Here is a 27,042-nt window from a genome sequence, read left to right on the forward strand (position 1 = left end):
TCTTGTCACTCTTGTTCCTTGGAAATATTTTCAGTTCATCAACTTCAGAATTAAACAGAAAGACCTCCTTAAAATTTTGGTCTAATCACTACGGTTACTAAACATAGGTTGTCCCAAGACTCCTGTGCTATATGGAAGGCTTGGCTTCTAGCACGACCAAGCATGCAAATGTGTTGTATACTGAGGTTCCTACCTGTTGGGTCCTGCAGGGGTACAGCCTGAGACAGTAGTTCATTGGTGACAGATTACTGGTCTACTTAAAGAAAAAGGTCAGTTTGTTTTTGCAGCAGTGATTTTTTTAATATATCCCTGAAGGGCATAATAGGCCTAGCAATAAATAAATGCTGGTGGAAATTCTAGAAACTACTAGTGTATATGTATGTGTTAGCTGGTCACCTAACAAAGCAGAAGTAAAACACTGCAGGCTTAAAGAGTTTTGATTTTATCTTAGAAAGGGTTGAAACTGCTGTAGATTTGCTGCAAACATTTGCACACTACCATTAAAACACAATATGGCCACTGTTCAGAAACACTGGCAGTTATCAAAAGAGTAATCTCACTACTCTAAAACTCACCCATTTGATGGCCCGTTGTGCACAGTTTTTCACTGCCTTCTTTTGCTTGTTTCGCTCATGACAAATTCCAGCTGCTTTGCCTTGTGCAGACTGATTGCTGGCAAGTCCATGTCACCATTTTCTTCTTAAAAGTGCTAATTTGTAAAAAGAGTCTAATATAGGTTAAGCAAGTGCAGTGCACTTGGATCCCTGCATTGTTGCCACATAATGGTATGCCATTTCTGCAAAAGGCATAATTTAATGTTAAAAGCTGGTGTTGGAGGCACTGCCTACAGCTGCTGAAGTGGGAAGGCATGTAATCACACCCTAGAAAATTTTCATATAGAAGCTGAGCATTACCACCGTGTACTTTGAGAATAAATACAATTTAGGCAATTCAGCACAACTTCTATATTAAGGTTTGGCTATTTAATTTTGTTTTAAAAGTGCCATTGTGAAGTAGCCACACCTCTAATCCGCATTTCGAAAGAATGCTTTAGAGCTGTTTAAGAGTTACTCTTGGTAGGAATTCACTTAAATCATTGCACAGCTAAAAACCAAAGTGTTGTATATACATAAAGTGCCCCCCTTATTATCTTAATTACTGGAAGGGCACATGAAAAAGACATCTAGGAAAGAATGACCTTAATTTTTCCTAAAGACCGCCTAAAATACCATTTCTAGTCTAGCTCCAGTGTAGTCTTAACTACGGCCTGCTATGTGTGCTGGAGCCATCAGTACTGCCAGTTTCCTGAAACAGGTAGCCAAGGTCACAGTATCAGTCCCATCATCACCATCTGAATTACCCTTTCCCTCTTGATACCACAAACTCCAAGCATTGCACTGATAGGCTTACCAAATAGCACAAAAAAATAATGTTCTCAATTTAGTAGGAAAAATAGTTATCAGCGGGGTTCCTACTGGACTTATCAGTCACTTCTGCCAATAAATTTAAACAGCTGTGGTTTTAACTGCAGCCATTGCCACTCGCATAACCTAAGTTAAGAGAGGGTGGGACCTTTTCTGTCCCAGCTTCAAGACTGTTGGAGGAAACAGTCTCCACTTCTTCCCAGCTCAGTAGGATTATAGCGCTGCAGTCCTCTGGTGTAAGGTAGACTAAAGCCTCTTCAAGAGTTGCAGTGCACCTGGTACTAGAAGCAGCACATCCTTGGAAAGGGCTCAAATACTTCATTTCTCCATGGAAAGTGCTTCAAAGATATTAGGATTGCAAGCTCTGTCACTACTGGCAACATAACAGACGGAAAAGAACAAATAAAACCCCAGGTCAGTGAGAACCTCTGTCATTGGCCACATCTTGTAGCCTCCTCAGGAGGGCTGTGTGGTTTTCTGGGCAGATGCGCTTGGCGGGTGATTCAGCCCCCTCCTCCAGGACAATGCCACGCTTTTTTGTCGACGTCTCTCCAGTTCTAATCATACTGTTGATCTCTTGAAGCCTCTGAAACATACCACAAAGAACAACCGAATGCTGTCTACTTCTCATTCAAGTCAAACAGGGAATTTTGATTTTCTGAATCTGATTCATGTGTCACATACATAACAAAAAACACCAGTCTCAAAAAGCTATGATGTTACAAAGAAAATGGTATATATAAATGTTTTGCTAAATTATAATTACTATTATATGCAAGTTCATTAAAATTAAGCTTGTTAGAATCTTTAACTTATTAGCTAATGGAAGAGTTTGGAGATCAATAGTAAACGTTTACCTTTGATGGGCTGCTGCTAAAGTAATAGAATATTTTCTCACGTGGAGAAAGTGCAAACTCGTTTTTGTGAGGGGAGATGTAAATCGAGTGATTCTGAGAAAGCTGTATTCTGCGGGGAGAGCCACTTCTTACAAAAGGATATGGAGACAGGGGAGGAGCTTCAGCCTGTCATACAAAAATAGCAAAATTAATCTGCAGTTATCCACACAGCAAAGAAACCAGGATGGTATGCATTTGAGTCATTGCATGGTGATCCACACCATTAAATGACTCAGAGTATGCTTTTGTTTTTGCACCAGTAAGACTGAGATAGATACACTGGGATAACCAATCTGGAATAGATTCAGCAGCACTCAACTCAATTATATTTATTTCAATATTTAAGGAAATATTAGAGGACCTGCATTTACCACATAAAGTGAATGCTGTGTTCCACAGTGTGCATTTATCTAATGCATCAAATATACAAATGTCAAAGATGTTCAAGTGACAAACCTATAGAGAAAAAGACATGGTAACTAGTTTTAAAACCGTTCTGGATAGTTCAGTTCAAGAAGTCTTGTTTCATGTTACTCTGTACACTTGTGCCACACTATTTTACATCTAGAGATGCATTTTTTAACCCCCTCGCAATATTTAATTCAAAAGCAACAAATATTGCTAAAGCTTTGCTGCTTGAGACTCAACCCTAGCATAACAGACTATGTCTAGATGCAGACTAAAAAAGAAGTCCTACTAGCAGTGCAGTTTCTAGAGCTGGACATAGACCTTTTACTATAATAATCTAGATGTGGTATAAATATAGTTTGTACCCACCCCCAAATGTCCTTTGGAGGTAAACACACAAAAACAAAACATATCCTTCACCAGTAAGAACATAATAAAAGACCTGCTGGGTCAGGCCAGTGACCCCTCTAGTCCAGCATCCTGTTCTCACAGTGGCCAACCAGATGCTTCTGGGAAACCCACAAGCAGGACTTAAGCACAACAGCCGTTTCCCCTCCCATTGTTTCCATCAACTGGTATTCAGAAGCATTACTGCCGCTGTCTATGGTACTATTTTAAAAGCAGCAATGGGCCCTTGTCTCTGGGACCACAAAGTAGACTGCACAACATTGGGTTTTTCTGACATTAATAAGACTTATTACGAAGCAGGAAAGGCTTCTTACTCCATTGGATGAAGAGTACTTCAGGGCAAAGCCTTTAATTCGGTCACTATAGACGTTGTTATAAAACTGGATCAGGTCTCCGCGCTCTTCTTCCTCAATTTCACTGTTTGCTCCAGTCAAGCGCGTTGGAGTAGGGGGAGCACTGCTGGGCTGTGGCACTGGCAGGGTGCTACTAGATCTCATCACTGGGCTGGAGTCTCTGCTTGCTGTGAAGGCACAATGGAAGTTTTTTCATCAAGTTCTAAAGAACTTGCTAAACAAAACATACATATCAATATTTTCCTCTTGCTACTGGATGATCATCAAAAGTCCCAGCCAATAACGCTTTAAAGCAGGTGCCGGTTATCCAGCTGCTTTTTCATATGGCCTTTGTTGGAATGCCAGGATTTCTAAGTGCTGCTCTTTCTGCTCAACAACTGTCTTGCAGGCAGCTTAAGAGAAGCTTACAGGAAGCCTGGGACACTCTAGAGTCGTGATTCCCAACATGGGGCACACGCCCCACGGGGGGCAATTCGAGAATGAGTTAACAGTGAATGGCCTTTTAGGCTTCCTCTACATAAATAGGAACTCACTTTTTGAATAATAAGAATTATATGTCACAGGGGACAGGGCATCAGGATTTTAGAGATGCTTAGGTAGGGAATGGCCAAAAAAGTTGGGAACCCCTGCTCTATTCCAATCCTGGATTCACATGCAGTTCAGTCCTCTCCATGGTCAAAGAAATAAGCCCTACTGTGCTTGATGGGGCCTGTTCTCAAGCAAGTGCACATATGGCTGCATCCTTTTTCAGGATTCCTTCAGTTGGAGAAGGGTAGGGCAACCGCAGGGGCCAAATCTTTCATCAAAACATATTACAGCCACTTACTTCTATCCTTATTTCTTTCAGTCGGGGAATTCTGCTGGTTATTGCTGTCACTGTTGCCTGAATGCCTTCGTCTTCTGCCTTTAATCAGGACACTTCGATACACCTTCCAAAAGCCAAAGTTGTGGTAGATGAAAGAGAAGAATTACAGAATATTACTCCCTTGTCTCAATATAAACAGAGGCTTCATATATAAATGTTAATTATTTTATGGAAAATTCTAAATATGCTCTATTATACGAACTGCTGCAATCAGGACCTGGACCATTCATTCCAATGGGACATTCCTAGTGAGCAATGATTAATTTCTGTATGCACTGCACATAGTCAGACCCATAGAAATTAATGGGCACGACTAACTTAGGGTCACTATATTCAGTGGGTGTTCTACACTGATGTGGACTTTCTGGGGGGCAGGCGGGGTAGGGACCTGGAAAGCTTTCCAGTGCCCTCAGTTGACTGGGATCTGATTTATCGTGTTTTATTTGATTTATATTTAGCAAAATCTTTAAATGGTGAAATGAGAAGGAAGAAAGATCATTAATGCATACTGGTTTAAAACCAACCAACAAATGAAAAACCTGCTTACTTGGCTCTTAGCTTGTGGCTGGGTCCTATAGCAGCGCATGATGTTCTGAAACGATGTGTCTTCTTTTGTAACCTAAAGCACAATAGGGGGATTCATTGCCATAACTAGATCTCTCTTCTTTCAAGTTATTTAGCACCCCCCTCAAAATGTACCTTTTGTGAACCTTTACCTTTGCTATTACATAAATGGCACACATTAAGAGCTGGTCTAAATGCCGGTCCATCATGAGTTCAGAGCACTGTACCAGCGAAAATTCAAAACATGTCCATATTTTCTTCCTCAGCTCATCCGAAATATCCAGTTTAAGACAGAGATCCCGCAGACGGATGCTTGCTAAGTGGAATACCTAATACAGAGAGGAGACTGTCAGAATTACCCTATATTAGGTGTTTATAGAATTCTGTGTTTCATATCTGTTAATGAACTATGTACACTAAGGTCACTGGTCCTACCTTGGTATTTTTAACAAACGTATGCCATATCTAAATTTTCCAACTAAACCAAGTGTAAGAGAACATTTTGTTGTTCTGTTTTAATGTTTTACCCTCCAACGATCCTATCAAGGATAGGTGCTGTAAACATTCAGAGACTGAAACCATCTGTTGTTTGTTCTATTACTGTGGATTTTATAATGGAGTTAAGAAAATGCATAATTCTTAAGATGAAGTTTCTTGGTTAATTCAAAGAGACCCTTTTGAAGTATCTTCCTTGAAAGGGGTAATAAATCATTACCAAACAAGTGGCAAAATGTCTGAATGTTGTCATTTCCTTCTCAGAACTGCTATGACTGTTAGTCCCTGTTAGTCAGTTTGGTTTATTGTGTTTAGCAAACAGCCATTACACACATAAAAATGATGATAACAAGAATACTACTACTAATACAGTGGTACCTTGGTTTGCAACTGCTTTGGATTACAACTGTCTTGGATTACAACCATGTCAAACCTGGAAGTGTGTGTCCCATTTTTTGGATTACAACCCCTTTTTTAAAAATTACAAACAATTTTTTTTTTGAGGCCACATTGGTGAAAGCGTGCCTTGGGTTACAACCTATTTTGGTTTATAACAAATTATGGTTGTAAACCAAGGTACCACTGTAGTGGTTTACATTTTTACTCCTTGACCTTTAGAAGATAAATCATTTCCCATTCCCCCTTTAAGTTTTATTACACAAGTTTGTAAAGCCGTGGCAAGATATGTGGATGTTCTAAAGTATATATACCTCTCTACATCAGACAACAAAAAACAAGTCTTTGCAAAAGACAACCTTCCCTTCTGGGATCAGGATTTGTCAATCTAACAAATTTATGCTTTTTTTTATTCCACTGTATCCATCTCTGCCAAGGTAGATTTACCAAATGTTAAAATGATAGCCTTTACACAGACAAGACTAAATGTCCTTCCATTAGCAAATTGGACGGGCCAACATAAAGGAGTTCCTAAGAAAGATAGAGGTTGTAAAAATTTGTTCTGCACTATCTCCAGTGATCTAAATTAGTCATGGCCCACAGTGGTGCTCCAAATAACAACTTTGGCAACACCCTAGTCTTACAAAGTTCTAAAGTAGGCTGAACCAAGTTGCCCCCTTTCGTAAGGTGGAATTGTAATAGTCCATTTCAAGTTCTACCAGCTAATAGGGTGCTTGAGTGGACCTGTGCAGACCATATCCCTGTCCACTGAAAGACCACACTGAGATACTTAAAAGAGAATACTTGCTCCCGTGTATTTCCATTGAGGGACCAATTGTGAGTTTTCTTGGATTTGCCAAATATCATACATAACTTTTGTTTTTTGGGAATTTATAGTAAGATGCTCATTCTTGCAATACAAGTTGAATCAATTCAGCAGTCTTCGCAAGCCCAATTAGGTGCAGGAAATCAGGATTGCATCATCTGCATAAAGGAGGACTAAATATTTCTGATTTTTACTGGAAAACAGTGCTCACCTCTTAGAAACTCAGCTACATCATTTATAAATATATTGAAGGGGGGCAAGTAGGCATCATTGTCTTTACTCCTTTTGTAACTGGAACAGTGTCAGATGGATGCCCTCCATTTATTCTAACTCGCAATGATTTGCCAGAATATAGCACCATTATGCATTTGAAAAGCTGCATACCAACTCCCATTGATTATAGTTTGCTCCCAAAAGATAGAATTGAAAGCAGCTTTCAAATCAATGAAAGCCACATAAATATTTAGCTGGAATTGCAAGACATGTTTATCAATAATGTGCTTAATAATAATAATAATAATAATTTTTATTTATATCCCGCCCTCCCCAGCCAAAGCCGGGCTCAGGGCGGCTAACAACAATCAAATAAACAATCAAATAATAACACATTCTAAAAATATTTCATTATAAAAATTAGTTAAAATCAAATTGATGGCAACCGATTAAACAAAATTCTGTGCAGGTTGCCAGAGGAGGGAGTCAGGCTGCGCCCTGACCAAAAGCCTGGCGGAACAACTCTGTCTTGCAGGCCCTGCGGAAAGATGTCAGGTCCCGCAGGGCCCTAGTCTCTTGTGACAGAGCATTCCACCAGTTTGGAGCCGCAGCCGAGAAGGCCCTGGCTCTAGTTGAGGCCAGCCTAACCTCTCTGAGGCCTGGGACCTTGAGGATGTTATTATTTGCAGACCGTAGGTTTCTCTGTGGGGCATACCAGGAGAGGCGGTCCCGTAGGTACGAGGGTCCTAGGCCGTATAGGGCTTTAAAGGTTAAAACCAGCACCTTAAACCTGATCCTGTACTCCACCGGGAGCCAGTGCAGCTGGTATAATACCGGATGAATGTGCTCTCGCAGCGAAGACCCCATAAGGAGTCTCGCCGCGGCATTCTGCACCCGCTGGAGTTTCTGGGTCAGTCTCAAGGGCAGCCCCACGTAGAGCGAGTTACAATAATCCAGTCTGGAGGTGACCGTCGCATGGATCACAGTGGCTAGGTCAGGACGAGAGAGATAAGGGGCCAACTGCTTAGCTTGGCGGAGATGAAAAAATGCCGCCTTTGTTATAGCTGTAATCTGCGACTCCATAGAGAGGGAGGTATCGAAGATTACACCCAAACTCTTAACGGACGGTGCTGGCACTAATTGCACCCCCGCAAGAGATGGGAGTTGCCCCCTCGATCCCATATCGTCCCGCCCCAGCCAGAGGACCTCTGTCTTCGAAGGATTTAACTTCAACCGGCTCCCACGTAACCATCCAGCCACCGCTTCCAGACATCTGGTCAGCGTGTCTGGGGCCGAGTCAGGATGGCCATCCATCAACAGATAGAGTTGGGTGTCATCAGCATACTGATGGCAACCCAGCCCAAAACTCCGGACAAGCTGGGCGAGGGGGCGCATAAAGATGTTAAAAAGCATCGGGGAGAGAATTGCACCCTGAGGCACTCCACACACCAAGGAGTGGCGTGATGACAATTCCCCCCCAAGCGCCACCCTCTGTCCCCGACCAGAGAGAAACGAGCGCAGCCATTGAAGGACTGTGCCCTGGATCCCCACGTCGGCAAGGCGGTGGTCCAGGAGTTCGTGATCGACCATGTCAAAGGCTGCTGACAGATCTAGAAGAATCAGCAGCCCTGACCCGCCTCGATCCAGCTGCCTGCGGAGATCATCTGTTAGGGCGACCAGAGCCGTCTCGGTCCCGTCTTGAGCATAAAGCAGTTGTCTAAAGTTGACCTGCCTGAGCAATAGCCAGCCTGTTCAGGAGTGAGTAGTGTTAATAACGGGTTCTACTGAGGCTGGGTTTTCTATTTTGTACTTTTTGTTTCTTAGTCAATAGACTTTAATGAACATTGGAACTGATACAAAAAATGTTGATGCCTATTATAAAAACAATGCTTTACTATGGTCACAAACCTAACATATGTGAGTTGTATTCCTTAAGCTTATATACCCAATTTTATCAACAAAATTTCACTTCAGCTATTATTTTTCAAAAAGGTGGCTGGAAAGCAAGCAAGCAAGAACAAAGCCCCCCTTTTAACAGGAATGTAAATCCAGGGAATGCTATGGGGGTGGAAAATGGGTTGGGAAGAAGAGAGGCATCCCTTTCTAGGAGAACACCTGGCTGGCTGGCAGCCAAAAATGCCCTTTGCAGAATCAATCAATCAATCAATCAATCAATCAATCAATCAGAAGCAGTTATGGGGTGGTACTCTGTATAAATGTGAGAAGCACAACAACCTCTTCTAAATCACCATCATAAAAGGTAAGAGATTGCATGAAGTTCAAACTAATATGTCTGAACATGACTGAGGACTGAGGAATGTTGCAGTAAAATCAGCTAGAACAATGTGGATTTTGAACTCTTATTTACGATGGGCAGAGTAGACTTAGAAAAAAATGGTCTGAGTTTATCATACACATCTCCCTGCCTGAGGATGTTCTTACCCTAAGAAAGCAAGCTTGGATTTCCAGCCAAGTCAGCACTGTAGTGACACATGTGATTTTCTATGTTGGATGTACCTTTCTAAAGAAGAGTGCGAGTGAGCCGGCCTTCCTGGACTTAGCACTGCTACTGCCCATTTGCTGCTTTTGTCGCTCTCCGGGAAGGGCAATCTGCTGGAACTGGCCTTGTAACTGAAGGGCTGTGCCAGTCATTTGTTGAGTACTGAGAGTCCCAGCAAGGGTCTGGGCACTGAGAGGCTGGATGGAACTGGGCAGTGGCTGGGCCTGCCCACTTACGTTGACCTGGACTGGAATGAAAGTTATTCCTCCATTTTCATTGGCAATGCCTGTAAAAGGAAGAGCAAAGGAAGAGCAAAGAAATGCTGCAAATGGACAGCTGGGAAAAAATCGAGAAACAATTGGAACAAAAGGTGCCTACTACTTAGGGAAGTATATGAATATGTACATACTGAACTTTGAGAAAAAGGGGGGAAGCCAATTTGTTTCTGGGGCTGAAAGTAGCTTGCGTACTGGGAAGTCTGAATTTTGGGGACACTATTTACTCTCTTACTTCTACCCTACAGACCCTCTCACCCTGGTCTAAAAATAGATACCTCAAGTGTCAAAGGTCAGGGTTAAAAGTTGCACCTTCATTATATGGTAGAAGGTGCAAACATACTTTCGTGGGAGGGAATTCCACTATTTAGGGGTTCCACAGAGTATGCTCTCTTCTGGGCTGCCCACCACCGCCCCCCCTTCTGAGGGTGGAGGAACTCCTAAGAGGGTCCCTACTGAGAAAGGGAACCTTCAAACTCTTCAATTATATGATTCACCCACTTCACTACAATCCTCACCCCAACAATGGCACTGGGAGCCACCGTAGTGGTTATTTCCTATATCTTGCAAAGACCATGCATCCTCCTTACCTTGTACCGGTATTGTAACTGTCTGTCCATTATTTGCAGTCACAGTTGCGGTCGCTACAGTTACTAAAGTCTGCCCAGGCACAGGAGTGACAGGTATTGTTTCTGTGGAGACGTTCTGAACAGACATTGTACTGATCACGGGCTGCTGGGAGACCCTCACAGGAGTCCGAGTGGCCTCAGTAGGGGGGTCATTATCAACAAAGAGCCTTCTCCTCGTAGGGTTACTTGTCGGAGAGCTGTATCTCTCATAAAGCGTGGTTGGAGAAGATGAAAGGCCTGCAGATTGACAAAGAAAGTGGGGGGAGAAGTGCATGTAATCCAATGCCTTCTTGTTAGAAGTTTAATCCCACTCAAAACATCAGATTAAGGGCTCATGTACATTTTGTATGTGGCAAGGTTGTCAGATTATTTTACTATGTCAATTTCATGGAAGAGAATGCTCCTTGTGAATACGCCAATGTAACTCACAGCTGATTATTATCATCCTCAGGCCTTTTTCTCAATATGATTATGCCCTGTCCAATATGAGGTGGTGTTTAAGTAGTAATATTCTTGATGTGCAAACACTGAGACAAGATGCACCTTGTGATAAGCTGAATAAATCTTACCCTTTCCCAGTGTTCCAGTTTCAGCACGAATCTCATTCAGTCTCCTTGGGGTTAAAGGGGAACCTGCCACACTGTTCCCATTTGACTTTTCAAAATACTGAGATGGCATTACCTAAAAACACAAGATTCATGCATTTTTTATCCTTGCAAAACCTCTTAAAAAATGTTGCTCTCTGTAGTCCAGGTCAGCCATTAGAAGAACATTTTGTGGTCGAGTTTTTTCTCCCTGCTGCTTCTTGTTGATTTTTTTAACCTCCACTGTTATGTCCAAAACAGGAGTTACCATTTACCAAAACTGCTCCAAATCATGGTTTTAATCTAGTGCAAACTGTGGCTAATGATGTCCCAGACTTGACTACATCCCAAGATTTGAACAACAGTTTTGGAAAACCCTAGGAAGCTGTAACAATAGCAAGTTGGGATCTAAATAGAATAGAAAATTCCAGTTATAAGCAAACTGGGATGGGGGATTTTAATGTGATCCGTTTTCTTTTTTTTAAGAGACCATACATTTATTTAAATAAATAAACATGTAGGAACAGGAAAGCACACTATCTCATAGCATGGTTGAGATATCTAGAAACATGACATCTGATCTGTGCCTTACTGTCTACTATACATGTCTATACATGTCTTCTCAGAAGCATGTCCCATTTAATTCAATGGTACTTACTCACAGGAAGGTGGTACAAGACTGCAGCCACAGTACCAGTTAAATAAACACGATTAATCTGTTTTCTAGTTACTTCATGCAGGAGCCAGAAACTCCAGTAATAATCCTGGACTGCTGTGACAGACTTCAACGACATTCTAATAGAACTAGATCAGTTGGGCACATTGGAGGGGAATGGTTCTTTACTTAATGTACATATTTAGATTTTCTTAAAAATTGCTGGTTCAGTGTTTTCTTGCAGAAAGTAGTGAGGGATAACGAGCTGGATCTGCATGAAAGTCTGCTTAAACCTTTATGATGAGCCCGCTGGCAAATAGTCTCCCCCCATTTCACTCACCCTCTTGCTCTCACTGGGCAAAGAAAATGAGATACCGAACAATCAAATGATGTCTAAAGGAAGGAGGACCCATTACTGACCAATAGCAGGGCATGAAGACTCAAGGAATGGTTGTGCCCATTATATTAATAGAGGCTAAGCTGCTGGCAGTTTTAATGTAGAATTGGCTGAACAACCTGAATCCATGCATCCTAAATAGCTTCACTGACTACAAGAAAAAGCACTGCTGGCAGACACTGCAGACAGTTTTAAAGGAGTTGCCTCAGTAGAGGAATGGGGTAGGGGAGAGGGGCAATGAGTGCTGACCACAGCTCTCATCAGCCCCAGTCAGAATGGCCAAACATCAAGGATGATGGGAGTTGTAGCCTGAAACTTCCATAGGCTAATAGGTTGGATAGTGCTGGTTTAGGGTTAAGTTGGTGGTAATTCTCCGCAGGCTGGACTTAGAATCTGACTGACAGGTGTGTGGGGTCCAATTCAGACAGACTGCAAAAACAGGAGTCAGCCCTCTGCTTCTCAGCTGATGAACGGAGGCTAAATCCTTCCCATTTTGGTTAAACAGGCAGAATAAATTCCCAAGTACTAAATAAAGAAGTATACACACACACAGCAGATAAGCCCCATATTTTACCTCCTCACATGTGGGAACTTTATTTTCATTTTCTTTGATTTTGTCCCACAATGGTGATTCCACTTTCCATGCCAGACTTTCTAAAATCTGCTCTTCAATGTGATTGAGGTGCTTCACTACCTCTCTGCAAAGGCCATCTTCTGCTCTAATCAGAATCTCTATCACCTATAACAAATATTGCAAGTTTAAACAAACATACATTGCTATGTCTTTGAAACTACTATGAAATTCAATAGCATTTTTAAAAGTTAAAAGGTGTTAACTTCTTAGTAAATTATAACATTTTCCTTGCTGACTTTTAGAAGTCAGAGCAAATGGTAAAAAAGAATTCACCTTATAAAAGTGAAAGGCAGGAACATCAAATATATCGGCGATGAATGGGAAACTATCAGTTGCTTTGTAAGAGTAAATAATTATCTCAAGGCAGCAAGCCATGAGAGATCTGTGAAACACATCATGCTCCAGAATCCCCTAGGATAGAAAAAGTGTTGTACAATGAAGAATTCAATCAGTTCAGCATAAAAACGCAAAAAGCATTTCTTTATTCAAGCAAGTCCTTTAAAAAAATCTAACACGCTATACCATATTTTTCGCTCCATAGGGCGCACTGGACCATAGGGCACACCTAGTTTTGGGAGGAGGAAAACAAGAAAAAATTATTCTGAATCCCAGAAGCCAGAACAGCAAGAGGGATCTGGCTTCTGGGATACCGTGTGGCTGTTCTGGCTTCTGGGATAACCGCACCAAGCCTCTTCAGGGCAGCGGGATGAAGGCTCCCCCTGCCCGAAGAGGCTGCGCAGGGCTAAGGCAGAAGCCAGGACAGGCGCGTCGCTGAAGGGGCACTGCACAGTTCTCTCTCTGTGCAGCGCCTCTCCTTCACAGGAGAGGCGCTGCGCAGAGAGGGAGAAGGCGCAGCGCCCTTCAGCGAAGCTGGAGAAGGAACAGAAGGAGACCCTTCTGTTCCTCCTCCGGCTTCCAGGTCAGGCGCGTCGCAGCGAAGCCAAGGAGCCTGCATTCACTCCATAGGACACACACACATTTCCCCTTCATTTTTGGAGGGGAAAAATTGTGTCCTATAGAGCAAAAAATACGGTAATTTGCCACTAACTAATTTGCACCAGTAAGGTGGAAGTTGACACTGAGCAGGCAAAGGAAAATGTCTGAGTTATGCATCTCTATCACTCGTTCCTAAACCTCACAGTTATGGCCAATCAATAGGACAGGAAGACCCATGTTCATGAATCTCCTGCACACACAGACTCCTCATTTAATTTCAATTTAGGAAGGCAGCATTTCTTTGTTGGGGAATATGCACACCTCACAGGTCTCATCCACTTATAAAGACAGATCCCTTCTGGGCAATGGACTTATCATGCAGCCAGCGTCTGTTGGTTATTCTGGGACAACTGGGATAACAATACCTGTCAACAATATTAAATGTTTTTAATACTGCCAAGGTTTATATATGAGCATTTTAAAACGACCATTTTATTCACTGTCATGGAGACTGCAACTCACATAGCAATTTCTCTGGAGGAGAGGTTATACTATTGCATAGAAGAGGATAAACTGCTTTGATCTCAAGGCAACAGAAATTTCATTAGTTTAACATTATGTTTACACAAACTACGAGGTTAGGCAATCTTAAAGACCCTGCAGAAAACAATGACTAAATTGGTGCCAGCTTATGGACTGATTACCATAATTCTTATTGTAGGTAAGTATTTCATTTTGTATTAGTTTCTTTTGAAATAAAAGATGTTGAAAATTTATGCGAACTATTCTGACTTACTTACAGATAAATCAGCATCTCCTAGTCTTCTCTTTTCTTGCTCAATGACAGACTCCAATACCTTATAATAAAGGACCTCAGCAAGACGAAAGTGTTTTCCAACAATTTCTGCACATTAAGAAAAGAAATTCAAGACTTGGGGCTAGATTTCGTCAGCTGCCATTAAAAAGAATCATAATGGGGGAGGGGAATGCTTCCAAACAACAACAATTACTTTTAAATCCCTTGAAACAAATAGAAATTACAAACATGTTCTTATAAGGCTATACTGCACTATTTCCAGATGGTTCAGATTTCGGACAGAACACATGTTCAAAGGCCAGGCAACTTTCAAATACTAGCTGCACTGTGTACAGGGATCACTGGAAATATCAGAACACAATGGAAGTTGCTTTATATATGTATGGCCTTACCTTTAGAGAAGCTACCAGGTTCTCCCTGTGACGGTGTTCTCTGACAATAAATGTCATACATTTCTTTCACCCTGTTGGCAATTGACAAAGAAGGATCCCTGGAACAAGCCCTGGCCAGAAAAAAAACCAATTATTTTTTTTTGTAAATTAAGAAGAAAGGGGTGATATGGTTTTTCAGAACACTATGAAGTAATACCACTTTTATCCAGCCATTGTTCATAGAATTATTTTATTTTTAACATACTGCCTTCAGCCAGGGTCTACTTAGGGTAGACCTACTGAAACTAACAAACCTATGTTAGCCTAGTCCATTATCTTCAATGGGTCTGCTCTGAGTAGGACTAGCATGAAATGCCACCACAAGATGGAACTCTGCATGTTTAGTTTTGCTAATTTTATTACATTTTGTCGTGTTGCATTTCCAACAAATAAACTGATTTACCATGGTAATGAAATACCATTCAATGCCAGTTATAACAACAGGTATCGTTATTTCATCCATGAACAGGGGAGCATAAGAAGAACACAGTGTATGCTTTCTTATACACAAAGAGGCTACATGTAATCTTAAAAGGTAATTACTCCAGAGAACTGTATCTCTGCACAAATGGAGAGAGGGGGGAAATGACAAAGCTGTTCATGCATCTGTGATCACAATACTATGTATTCTGAAGTAATATAATATCAAACTCCTTCAAGTATTCTAAAAAATCTTGTTTTCTATATTTGGCTTTCTGGTCTGTAATGTTCCAGGAAGATTAGACCAACTCATTTCAAAGCAGTGATTCTACTAACCTGAAAATCTGCTCAAGATTTTCACTAGGGGCATTTTTCAGGCCTGTCAGCATTGTATGAAGTCGGGTCAAGCTGTATGTGGCTATGGAAATAGGACTTGTACACGGGTCGCTCTCCTTTATATACTTTCGACCAGTAAGAGGTGTTGCTATTCTAAAGGATTTTGCCTAAACAGCAGCAACATGAAAATATTTTAAGAACTGAAGTTACTACAATGATTACATAAAAAATAATTATTTCATGATTTAAAATATTTTTAGGCCGCTTTTCTGGGTCAAAGCCCATCTAAAGACCTTACAAGCAAAATAAGAGACAAAGGTATTACAAAATTAAAACTTCAAAATGCTACAAATCAACACTTAACAAAACTGGAGAGAATGTAATTCAGCTAGACCAGGTTTCCTCAAACTCGGCCCTCCAGATGTTTTGAGGCTACAATTTCCATCCTCCCTGACCACTGGTCCTGCTAGCTAGGGATCATGGGAGTTATAGGCCAAAAAACATTTGGGAGGGCCAAGTTTGAGGAAGCCTGAGTTAGACCCTCACTTGGTTAACAAGCATCATATCTGGAATAGGTACATCTTCAGGTCCTTCCCTGAAGTCTGCAACATAGAGATTTGGTGCTGGCCCAATGGAAGGGCCAGCATGGCCGTGGGACCAGCATAAAGAAGTGCCTTTCCATCCTGGCAACCCACCTTGCCAACCTGAGGGTGAGCACAGCAGAAGATCTTAAAGTTATTACTGTAAAGCCTAAAACCTTTACTTTGATTTGGGCCTGGAAATGCACCAGAGCAACACAAATACACCCAGAGATATAATTCTGTCACCTACTGACCATGGGCAATAAGCTACTATGACTGTTCTAAGGACAGACAACAACTCACCAATAGAACACACGACAGACCACACTATACTCACTCGTTCAAAATGCTCCTGCAGATTATATTTCACTTGAACTCTTTTGGCTGTTTCCATGCCTGAGGCTGTATTTAAGCATCTACGCAAGGTTCCTATTTCTTCATCTGCATCATCTCCAAGAAATATTCGCTCATCTAGATTTCCAACTGACAATATGTACTCCTCATAGGCCTTGTTGATGGCTTTGCTATATTTGGGTGTGTGTGTGGGGGGGGGGGAGAGATAAACAGTGTTGAGTACTCAAAATATAAGTGACTGCAACAGAACAGAGGGAAGCGTTTCAGTAAAAAGGGTCTTCCTAGGCCTTTTCGCTTCTGTCATGAGAAAAGTCAAACAGGGTAAGAATTTCTACAGTGTTACCACAGAAAACTGTTGGATCTTTGATTCCTTCTATGATAACTTTTACAAAGTGTAACTACTAAGCCAACATTTATTTCCTCAAAATAATAATTAAAAATGAGACTTTTGTTATGGCATCAATCTAAATAGTGAGAATCAGCACTATTTTTCTAGAAAAGAGGTGCCGGAACTCACCCCTCCTTGTTCTCTTATAGTCATACCTCATGTTGCGTCCGCTTCATGTTGCATCTTTTTGCATTATGTCCCGCGGCAACTCGGAAGTACTGGAATGGGTTACTTCCGGGTTTCGCTGCTCGTGCCTGCGCAGAAGCGCCAAATTGCGCCGCACACCTGCGCAGACACAGTGCTTTGAGTTGCGGGCATTTCACGTTATGGACGGCCCTCCAGAACAGATCCCATCCGTAACACGAGGTACCACTGTAATGACAATGGAGGGGGACCAGAACTGGGTTCTGGTGAGTTCCAGTTGAAAAAAGCCCTACTGAGAACTATCAAAATATAATAAAGTAACCAGCAGATGTCTAACTGTATAAGATGAAACTGCTGACAGAACTGCTCTGCTCAGATTATCACCTCTCTAGTTTATGAAGCCAAGATATGGATTAACCTTTCAGGTACATATGCAGATGCCTTGTTCCTTGCTTCCCCAGGCAAGCAATCAAACCAAGAAGTCTTCCATTAAATGTAACCGAAGCCAAGATATTAAGCCAGGGTCCAGCAGCTACATGTTTGGACAAAACGCTTGTTCATCCCCCAGCTTCATCTTGAACCAAGTTATGATAATGCAAACATGGGAAATGATTTGGATCTTAAGTTGATCATTTGTTAATGTAGAGGAAGGGGGTGGGGAGGAGATATCTGCAACCCTCTTCACCACACCCCAAATCTCCCAACCCCTAGAAGCAGATTTTTGGGGGTTAAAGGAAAAGGGGGAGACAGAAAGAAAACTATGGTCCAACCACTGACTTTTAATATTTCAAGGTGAAAAGAGAGCTAGGAAAACTCAACTAATCTTGGGACCTTGGTGCACATTCAAAGGCAAATGGATGATTGGAAGAAGGGGTGGGATAGAAATTTAATAAACACACACACACACACTGGTACCTCGGTTTACGAACTTAATCTGTTCCAGAAGTCCGTTCTTAAAATGAAACTGTTCTTAAACCGAGGCGCGCTTTCCCTAATGAGGCCTCCTGCTGCTGGTGCCCTTCCACCGTTCGGATTCTGTTCTGAGACCGAGGTAAAGTTTGCAAACCAGGACACTACTTCTGGTTTTGCAGAGTTTGTAACCCGAATCGTTCGTAAACAGGACTGTTCTTAAACCAAGGTACCACTGTACATACATACATACCCACATAAACACATACATACATTTAGGCAATTTGTCAAGGATGTTCCTGTTTAAAATACCTTAAAAAGGTACAAATGCATTTGAGGAAGCTAAAAAATTATAGCCCAGGATTTCACAAGTAACTAAAACTGAGTGTTTCAAAATATGGTAATTTACAGGAGCAAATTTCATACCACAACCAGTGATAGTCTGGGCTTCAAAACTTAGCTCTAAGCGGTGAGGGATATTGTGACAGATTGAAAGCAAACTAATGGAACCTCTGTATTCAGCAAATTCTGTGACTACCAATGCTATTGTTCTACAAAACTCACAAGCTTTCTCCAAAGTTTCCAGGATCCAGTAAGCCCATCAGATTTTCTTCCTTTCCCTTTAGAATCTACAAGAAAACAGAACTAGTGCTAAGTGCAAGCAATGGAATAATGACAAATCATTAATGAAGCATAAAGTTTTCAAATTAGTTACATACCTTTTTCTCAAAAAGTTTCCTCACATAGGGCTTCCAAAAATGTTCTTTTATACCCTTGGCTTCCAATACTAAACCATCATGTAAGGAGCAGAGCTCTTCAATGATGCAAGGAGTTTCAGACAACACCTTAAAATCTTTACTATGGAAGTCTTCAGGCAGCCCTATGATAACAAGTAGCATCGGGGGTAGGGAGGGGAAGAGAGGAGTAAAAGTATTTTGCATGTTTCAGGTTTACTAAATTTATTATGAAAAAAAATTCCAACACTCAATCAATCTTTATTGCAGTCAAAGACCAGACAACAGAAATAACATCAGCAATAGGTACTACATCAGCACCAAGGAGCGAACGCAGCAGGCAAAATCGAAAATTCCCTATATACTTATTTATATTAAAAATAACACTTTCTCAACTCAAATCTATGATTCAGAGTTTAAAATCAGTATTCATTCACTGACCATCGCTGTCACTGCGGCAAACATTTGGGCTTTTTTGTGTGAATCAAAAGGAATGAAGGAATTTTTGTTTCTTGAAGACTATGATACAAACCATGCTCTTCTCTCCCTTCACTTTTCATCAATCCAGCCCTGTGTATGGATAAACAATATGTTCTTTGGCCTGCTGTATTTTCTATGGCAAAGTTAGAGAACATTAAATGTGCAGATAAAGCAAAAGGGTGAACAACCTGCATTATATTTAATCCTTTTTAGAGTTCCGCTCAGTGTGGCGCACCTAATCTTTCAATGTAATATTTGGTTCACTACACTCAAAGCCAAACTAAAAAAGCAAGTTTTTTAAATAAAAAATTCAAAATAATGAATTTGTAGCATACCATGAGCAGCATTATAAAAAGATTTTTAAAATGTACCTTTAAAACTAGGATTCAGAAGCTCCTTACGATTTGGGCACTGGAGAGCATTTCCATAGACTAGATCGAGGACACATAATAATAGATGGTAGGAATTGACTAAGTCATCACTGATCATAGGGAAATTGCCTGAGAGATTACAAACAAGATTTGAATTACATTTAAGAAGATTTCAGAATTCTCAAAAAAATAAATAAATGCAAATGACTGTAAGTTTTAAGATTGGACAGTTACCAATATTACCTTACAGTCCTTTACTCATGAATCTTTTAAAAACACATACATTGTTCACTGTTACTATCAAAAAAAATTTGACTGAAAAATAAAGCATGGGGAAATGTTCAGTATTCCCTCTGGGTAAATATAAAAATGCATTCTGAAATATTACATGCTCCTTTTTAGAAGTTTCATGTTAATGTAAAACTATTACTCCTTTCTTACTGTACTTAAGTTCTCACTGTTTAGAAATCAATTTGTGTTATGATATCCTACAACGTATTACAAATAAATGTTGATTAAAAAGCGCTCCAAACTTTAACAAGATGAGTGCAATCCTTAGAAAATTTCTCATAGAATAAACTAGACTTCTCCAACCTGCTGCCCTCTAGATGTTTTGGACTCCAACTTCCAACAGCCTCAGTCAGAATGAGTGGTGGTCAGAATTAAATGGGAGTTGTACTCCAACAACATCTGAAGAGCACCAGCTTAGCATCAACAGTGTTCATTAATCCATACGCTTATGCAATACTGGAACAGGTATGTAAATACATTATAAACGTAAATGCATGGATCAGACACCTACTGACAACAGATTTAAAACTGTTGTCATGTAAATTACAGATAATTTACATTAATACTGTAATACTATAAACTAAAAACTGTACATGTAATAACTTCCAAAGCAGGAGTGTTAGGACAACTGATATTTCAAAGTTCAGCCATATTACTCTCTAATTTCTTATTTGCTATTTTCCTTTTAAAAAATTAAGTAGCAAAACAGTGAGACTACTGCTACTGTTTAATTGCTGCCTCAAATAAAGAACATTTCCACCTTAAATAAACCACAGATAATACTGAATTACTTAAAATCTGAGAAGCAGAATAACTAATCATCAGCAACTGCATTGTTAATACTATGCTTGTTTACAGTACCTTAGCACTTGTCTTACCACACACATTAGGCAAGAGGCTAATTCATCTGCACCAGAAGTAGTAAGCAATAAATCTATATTACTTTCTGTGCAGAGAAAGGAAGTTGCAAGTGCTTATCTTTAAGCAAAGCTGGTCACACAGGCAAGCCCAAACTTGTCCTTGAAATGTGGTTGCCATGATAAACGCAGAAGAAACCCTCAAAAACAGTGCAAACAAGGTCCCATGGCTATTTGTCAAAAGCAAATGAAGCCTGTGCATGTGAAACTCCATTTCACAGTTTACAAGCTACATTATCCCATTTTAAAGCCTTAAGTATTCCATGGGAGATAGCTGCCATTCTTGCAACAACAACAAAAAACAATTTGTTCTCATGGACTGAATAATAAGCTAGAAAACAGAAGCTCATTAATAGTTCTCATTAAATTGCAAGTCTTTAATACTTAAAAATAAAAAGGTTAATAAAAAAGAGATAGACAAAAAGTCCTGTGGTTTCTGACACTAACCCCTATAATCCTAGTCAATTTGCTTCCATCAGTCTCCCCTTTTAGATTCAATGTCCAAGCAATTATTCTGTACTTTACTTGCAGAAGTGGGCAGTTTTCAGGGTTGCAATATCTACATTGGTTTTGAAACCCAAGATTCACTATCCAGAGCCAGGTACAAAAGGCATAGAAGAAACGAATTATGAGTCAATAAATTTGTTTTGAGTATCAGAATTCAGCTCACAGGGATATGTTAAACTACAGAGTCAGAAATCCTTGCCAATCTACTTCAAATCATCCAGAGATCTACCAGTAAATCTCAATATACCTTCTGCCCACCCCTGCTCAACTGGTATGAATCTCAGCAATGAAATAACGGTTCTTTTTTCCTTTGAAAACAAATTCATAGTGGGTTTTGAAATAGAATGCATTCTAGGAACTGTTCTAGGAACTGTATTCCATCTCAATGAGCTGTGATGCTCATATTATTTTCTTACATTGTAACAGATTACGAATGTTATATATTTACTCAGTCAACCTTTTGACAACAGTTATTACTACAAATAAAGCAGCACATAAAGTAGGACTAGATGTTTAAAGCCAATAGAAATACTCAGTTTAGACAACAACTTTTTTGTACTTGTATTATAGTTGATTTAAGCCATCAGGAGTGTAAGAATTGTTAGGACAACAGTCTACCATGGGTGTAAACCAAAGCCTCTTCCACAAATTATATAGACACTTCATACCTTCAGACAAATTAGAGACACTTAAGATAAATCTATACACAAGGTTAAAACAGAGGTCCCATTTAACAGCCAACACCCATAATTCCAAGCTTGTTAAAGAGAACAAGAAGAATGGCTATGCTATTTCCCATCAAGCTTTAAAAGGGAGAGCTTTCAACCAATTTTCAGATACCCAAACATCACTACAAGCAATACTGAATTAAAGATACAATCCTATGTGTACTTAACTGGGAGCAAGGTTGACTGAAATCAATAAGCTCAGAGAAACAAAACACAATGAAAATGGTAATAAAAGGGATTTTTCAGTAGTGGTTCCCAATTTGTGGAAGGCTTTCCCTGGTGAGGTGAGTCTTCCTTTTTAATAGCTTTCAAGAGGAACTGAAAAACATCCCTCTTTACCCAAGTATTTGATGGACGGAGAGATACTGTTCTTGGAAACCCTGAAATCACTGTTTGAGACAATGATGCTGTGGGTTTGTTTGCTATAAATACTAAACAAATAATCTTATTACTGATGTGTTTAACACTATGGGTTCCTTTGTGAGGAGGGGAGGGGTAAAAAATTGAATAAAGAAAGACAAACCGACACCATCAAAACAGGGACAGCATCCCTCACTAACTATGTAAGGGAAGCGTGGCCATATTAATCACACCTTTTTTTTAAAGGGAAAAACAGAAGACTAGCTAACCAAGTCAAAATCCAAATGAAAAAGGAGGCAGTTATAAAAGAAAGATCATTCTACAGCTTTGGAGCAATTATTAAGGTACATTGCTATCATCACACCTCTTAAAAGATAGTATCATGAAGGCTATGGAACACAATATTAAACATCAGTTCTTACCTTTTGCATAAACAAACAGCACCCAGGAAAACTGAAAAACTTCAGAGACTGTGCAAGGCTGTCTCCTTTTTAGTAATGACGCCATAAAAAGAAACAAATTATTATATTTTCATTTATATGATGAAGGATCTCAAAAATATACCACTCCTATAGAAAAGTCAGATACACTCTGGGCTGTATTGTGAATGCTGCACACATAGATTTCCTTATTCTTTTCCTTCTAGATTGACAGTTCAGGAGCTTTCAGGCTAGGAGGGATGTTGTGCAGCACTTACAGTCCTCATAGTTCTTTGTTTCATTAAACAGGGCAAGGATACAGAGAGTATGCATGGCCATCTAATTTTGCCCATCAGTCAGAAGCCTGGAAAGACACTTAGAAGCAGGAGAGTAACTGATGGTGGGGACAGAGAAAGGGGACAGGTGAACTAGTGCAGATGAGCGAAGCAAGGATTGGGGAGGGCATTTCCTAAGAAGTTAGCTAACAAAAGGTACTAAACATATTTACTTAGGTTACAATGAAACTAACACGCAACTTACTTCCAATTAAATGGGGTCAGAATACAAATCTTAGTTTTTTAAACAACAACAATGTATTAATACCTTAATTAATATAAGAATTCCATACCTTTGTTTTCTTCCTCTCTGCTGGCGTGGTTGGTCATCTTGAGGGTACTTGAAAATATCCTGAAAAATGGGTTCATACTTCTTAAAAATTACAGCAGAAACTGTAAAGTTTCTTTCTAATCTTGTGGTACGTTCTCTGAACTGGGAGGGTAGATTTGCCATATCTTCCCATTTCTTCATCTTGTTAAAAAATTCTATCAAACTGAAGACATTTAGATTATCAGAAATATAGTCTTATGAAGTATCTTTCTAAAAACTGATTGTGATTTATGTAACTTTGCATGACTACAATAGAAAATATGCAAGGAATCTTAATTTTCAAACGCTTTAATAATTAATTAGGAAAACGAAGGACAGCCTCTTTCCTATTTTAAAATTTAAGTAGCTAAGACTATCTGTGTGTCACTGCTGTCTATTCCTCTGAATGTTCTCTCCCCCGCCCTAAGTAGAACAACATTTATTCAATGTTACCCCCATAAAACATGTGCGATGTTTCCATTTTCAACTCTATTATAGCCTCTCTTCAATTATGGTGGTCACATATTTTGTGATTGCTTCTTAGCCAGTCCTATGGCAGACTATGCAACATCCTGTAGCTTTAAGGCTACTTTAAGGAAAATTGCTATAAAAATGCTACATAGGCGAAATAGTATATTGCCTCATATGACATAGGGTTGTATAATTTTTTGAAGATATCTTATAATATGACCCCAACAGGGATCATGCTACCCTATTGGAGAACCTCCCACCATCTATACAAAGCAGTGTTAGATGAGACAAGTTAGCAGGATTTAAAAGCAATAATTACAACTAAAGCACACATCAAAGAAAAAGCAACATATATAGAGATATTGATTCTAATGCATGAAAGTATCTTAACTTGCAATCATAAGTGATCTCAGACTGCCTTAAGTATTAGGTCTCACCTGAGAGCCAGTGTTTCCACCTGCGTTTACTTAGTTACTCTCTTTCCTTTTCTCATGCAGCTAGTCCATTGTCTTTTATCCAGGGGCATAGGAAAGGGGGGGCGGGGACCCCCCCCAGGTACCATCATGGAGGGGGGGGTGACAAATTATCAAGGAACAATTACTGCCCTACTAGGGCAGTTCATAAAAAACTTTTTTTAAAAAAATGCCTGCTCCAAAGGTCTTATCTTACTACACTGGGGATTATATAGCTATAGATGAAATTTCATGCATATCAGTTAATATCTTGACCCTCCTCCACGAAAATAGTTGTTTACTTGGCCATTTTCCTATGTCATGAAGGCTGAAATTTCAATTCACTAGAGCAGGGATATTTACTTATTTTAAAAAAAGTTTTTTATGAACTGACCTACTGCCTTACCCTCCGCTGGGCTTCCTGGGTCCTGGAAAGTTGGCCTATGTGAGGAAATTGAGACCAGGCCAAGTAGATTAGGCCTTGCCTTGCCTTCACCCTGCCCCCTACACGCAGCCGATTGGCCAGCTGGGTTGGGGGTGGGGCGAAGGCAAGGCCAAATCTACTTGGCCTAGTCTCATTTTCTTCACATAGGCCGGCTTTCTGGGCTGCTGAGGAGGCCTGCCAAAGCTGCTGCTTGTCCCGAGCACCCCCTTTGGGCCCCAATCCCCCTCCAAAAAGCCTCTGCTGCCCCCAAAAGTGGAGCGTGAAGGACAAGGGCAGTGCTGCCATCCCATCCCATTTTGCCTGTGCAGGGCGCCAGGAGGAGCAGCTCAGTGCCACCCTGGGCACTCTGCAGGCCAGCCTCCCCTTTGCCCCCAGCCTCCCCTGCATGAAGGTAGGACCCCCCAAAAGCAGTTGTGTAATTAAAAGATGATGTTTATGTTTGATGTATTATAGTATGTTAATGTTTGTGTTATTATGTTAATGTTTGATGTATTATAGTATTTTAATATTCTTTTGGAAGCCGCCCAGAGTGGCTGGGGAAGCCCAGCCAGATGGGCGGGGTATAAATAATAAATTATTATTATTATTATTATTATTATTATTATTATTATTATTATTATTATTATTATTATAAAAATCAGCAAAGCAATTCTGTGGCTAATTGAACAATTCCTTTAAATAGGGTCTATTAATGAAGTTCACACTTTTGACAATCAGTCTGATGCTTTTGCAGAAAAATATTCCTAAACACAAGACTTTTATTTTTTATTCCCTTTCAGTCTCCCATCTTGAGGCTAAGTACAGCAAACTGTACATTCCCACCCCTCTCCCCAAGGCTGGATTATTTACTTCTGTGTGCTCGTTTATCTGTGTCTCCCTTGTATCTATTAGGGACTATTCTCTCGCCTTTCCTTTGGTATCTATGCTACTGATTACTTCTGCTTACTTCTAAAATTACTTCTGATTACTTTTAATTTTAGAGAAAGTGCTTAATTTAAAAAGGATCTGTACTATAGAATAACAGTGGTAACAATACATTGAAGACAAGTAAATATTTTGGGGAGGGTGCTCCCAGAGCCCTAGCACCACCATCCCTAAGAGGATAAAATGGGCGGACTTTGGTACTCTTTTGTCCTGTCCTTCCCCAATGTCTTTCTCTCTATCTGAGCTGGCTCCCTGCCTGTTACGTTACATGCGGGGAAACCCGTGTGGGGTCTGTGTAAAGTCTTCAAGCTATTCCTGTGCACGCCTGACAAATCTGCCGCATTGTCAAAATTTAGCTTTACCCCCACCTCCAGTCTCTGTTGTTGTGTGTCCTGGCTGAGGGGAAAAACAAAAGACAGATGGCCATCGGTCAGGGATGGTCTAGTTGAGATTCCTGCATTGCCCCAGGGGTTTGTCTAGATGACCCTCAGGGGTCGCTTCCAACTCTACAATTCTCTGGTGCAGGCTTATGCAGAGTTTTAGGTACAAGTTGGATGCAAGGGGTGCATAGGATTGCAGCCCATCTTATGCACTGTTGGCTCGGGAATAAGTCCCACTGATCATGATGAGAGTAGATTGCTGCTGTGCAGTCCTATTTTTTAAATAAATGTTTTCCTTTTCAGATAATACAGAGCATGGTGAAATCACGATAAATAAAACCTCCCCTTCAGTAGTTTCACGCACTACTACAAGTTCCACATAATATCTGTACTGCATTGTTTACTGTGACAGCACCCGCACTTTGGAACTCCCCGCCTATTGCAACAAAGCATGTGACTTGCTAGACTCTTTTTAGGCACCTGCTAAAGGCATTCTTCTTTAGGCAAGCATACCTAGATGCTTAGGAAGTTGAAGTAATTTTAATCTTAATATTTTAGCTTTTGTATGTTTTAAAGTAGGATTGTTAATTTTTCTTGATTTTACTGCTGTGTTTTTTTTGTTTTTGTTTTAGTAAACCACTTTGCAGGTTTTTTAAAATGAATTTTATTAAATAAACAATAAATATAAATAAAATAACACAAGCCAAAACACAATCCATCCTGTAGGTTTAAGTATCTGTCCATAGTCGCCTACTTGTTATCAGAGGCCCAGAATCCACATTCCTTTGTAAGAAAATATGAAATAACGTAAAACCATTTTTGCAGGCAATAATAATAATAATAATAATAATAATAATAATAATAATAATAATAAATCAATGGGGGGGGGACGACAAGAAATTTTCCGCACTGGGTACCAACTGACCTTCCTATGCCTCTGCTTCTATCCCCTTTTACAATCTTCATTCAAATTGGAGTATCCCTTTCTGATTGGCTTCCTAGTTTTTTCTTTCTTTCTTCCCCTCAGTGATAATCTCTCACCTAGTTCTTTACCCTGCTAAGCAAATTTGGCCATGCCTC

General features: G+C 40.2%; 1 protein-coding gene across 1 annotated transcript in view; it reads right to left on the reverse strand.

Moving 5' to 3' along the window:
• Nucleotides 1-426: 426 nt before the first annotated feature.
• Nucleotides 427-27,042, reverse strand: part of RBL2 (RB transcriptional corepressor like 2) — a 31,274-nt gene continuing 4,658 nt past the window's right edge. Inside the window, exons 3-22 of the mRNA XM_083513574.1 lie at nucleotides 23,274-23,474; nucleotides 22,649-22,713; nucleotides 19,424-19,552; nucleotides 18,558-18,718; nucleotides 18,403-18,467; nucleotides 16,381-16,567; nucleotides 15,463-15,629; nucleotides 14,668-14,777; nucleotides 14,259-14,362; nucleotides 12,796-12,933; nucleotides 12,463-12,627; nucleotides 10,822-10,933; nucleotides 10,214-10,489; nucleotides 9,366-9,634; nucleotides 5,071-5,247; nucleotides 4,902-4,973; nucleotides 4,316-4,418; nucleotides 3,451-3,656; nucleotides 2,282-2,446; nucleotides 427-2,010 (exon numbers count right to left, since the gene is read on the reverse strand). Of these exons, the coding sequence (XP_083369700.1) occupies nucleotides 1,840-2,010; nucleotides 2,282-2,446; nucleotides 3,451-3,656; nucleotides 4,316-4,418; nucleotides 4,902-4,973; nucleotides 5,071-5,247; nucleotides 9,366-9,634; nucleotides 10,214-10,489; nucleotides 10,822-10,933; nucleotides 12,463-12,627; nucleotides 12,796-12,933; nucleotides 14,259-14,362; nucleotides 14,668-14,777; nucleotides 15,463-15,629; nucleotides 16,381-16,567; nucleotides 18,403-18,467; nucleotides 18,558-18,718; nucleotides 19,424-19,552; nucleotides 22,649-22,713; nucleotides 23,274-23,474 (3,043 nt within the window). The 3' untranslated portion in view covers nucleotides 427-1,839. The remainder of the gene's footprint in view (nucleotides 2,011-2,281; nucleotides 2,447-3,450; nucleotides 3,657-4,315; nucleotides 4,419-4,901; nucleotides 4,974-5,070; nucleotides 5,248-9,365; nucleotides 9,635-10,213; nucleotides 10,490-10,821; nucleotides 10,934-12,462; nucleotides 12,628-12,795; nucleotides 12,934-14,258; nucleotides 14,363-14,667; nucleotides 14,778-15,462; nucleotides 15,630-16,380; nucleotides 16,568-18,402; nucleotides 18,468-18,557; nucleotides 18,719-19,423; nucleotides 19,553-22,648; nucleotides 22,714-23,273; nucleotides 23,475-27,042) is intronic.

This window comes from Podarcis liolepis (assembly GCF_965112155.1).
Source record: "Podarcis liolepis genome assembly, chromosome: 7".
Taxonomy (NCBI): Eukaryota; Metazoa; Chordata; class Lepidosauria; order Squamata; family Lacertidae; genus Podarcis; species Podarcis liolepis.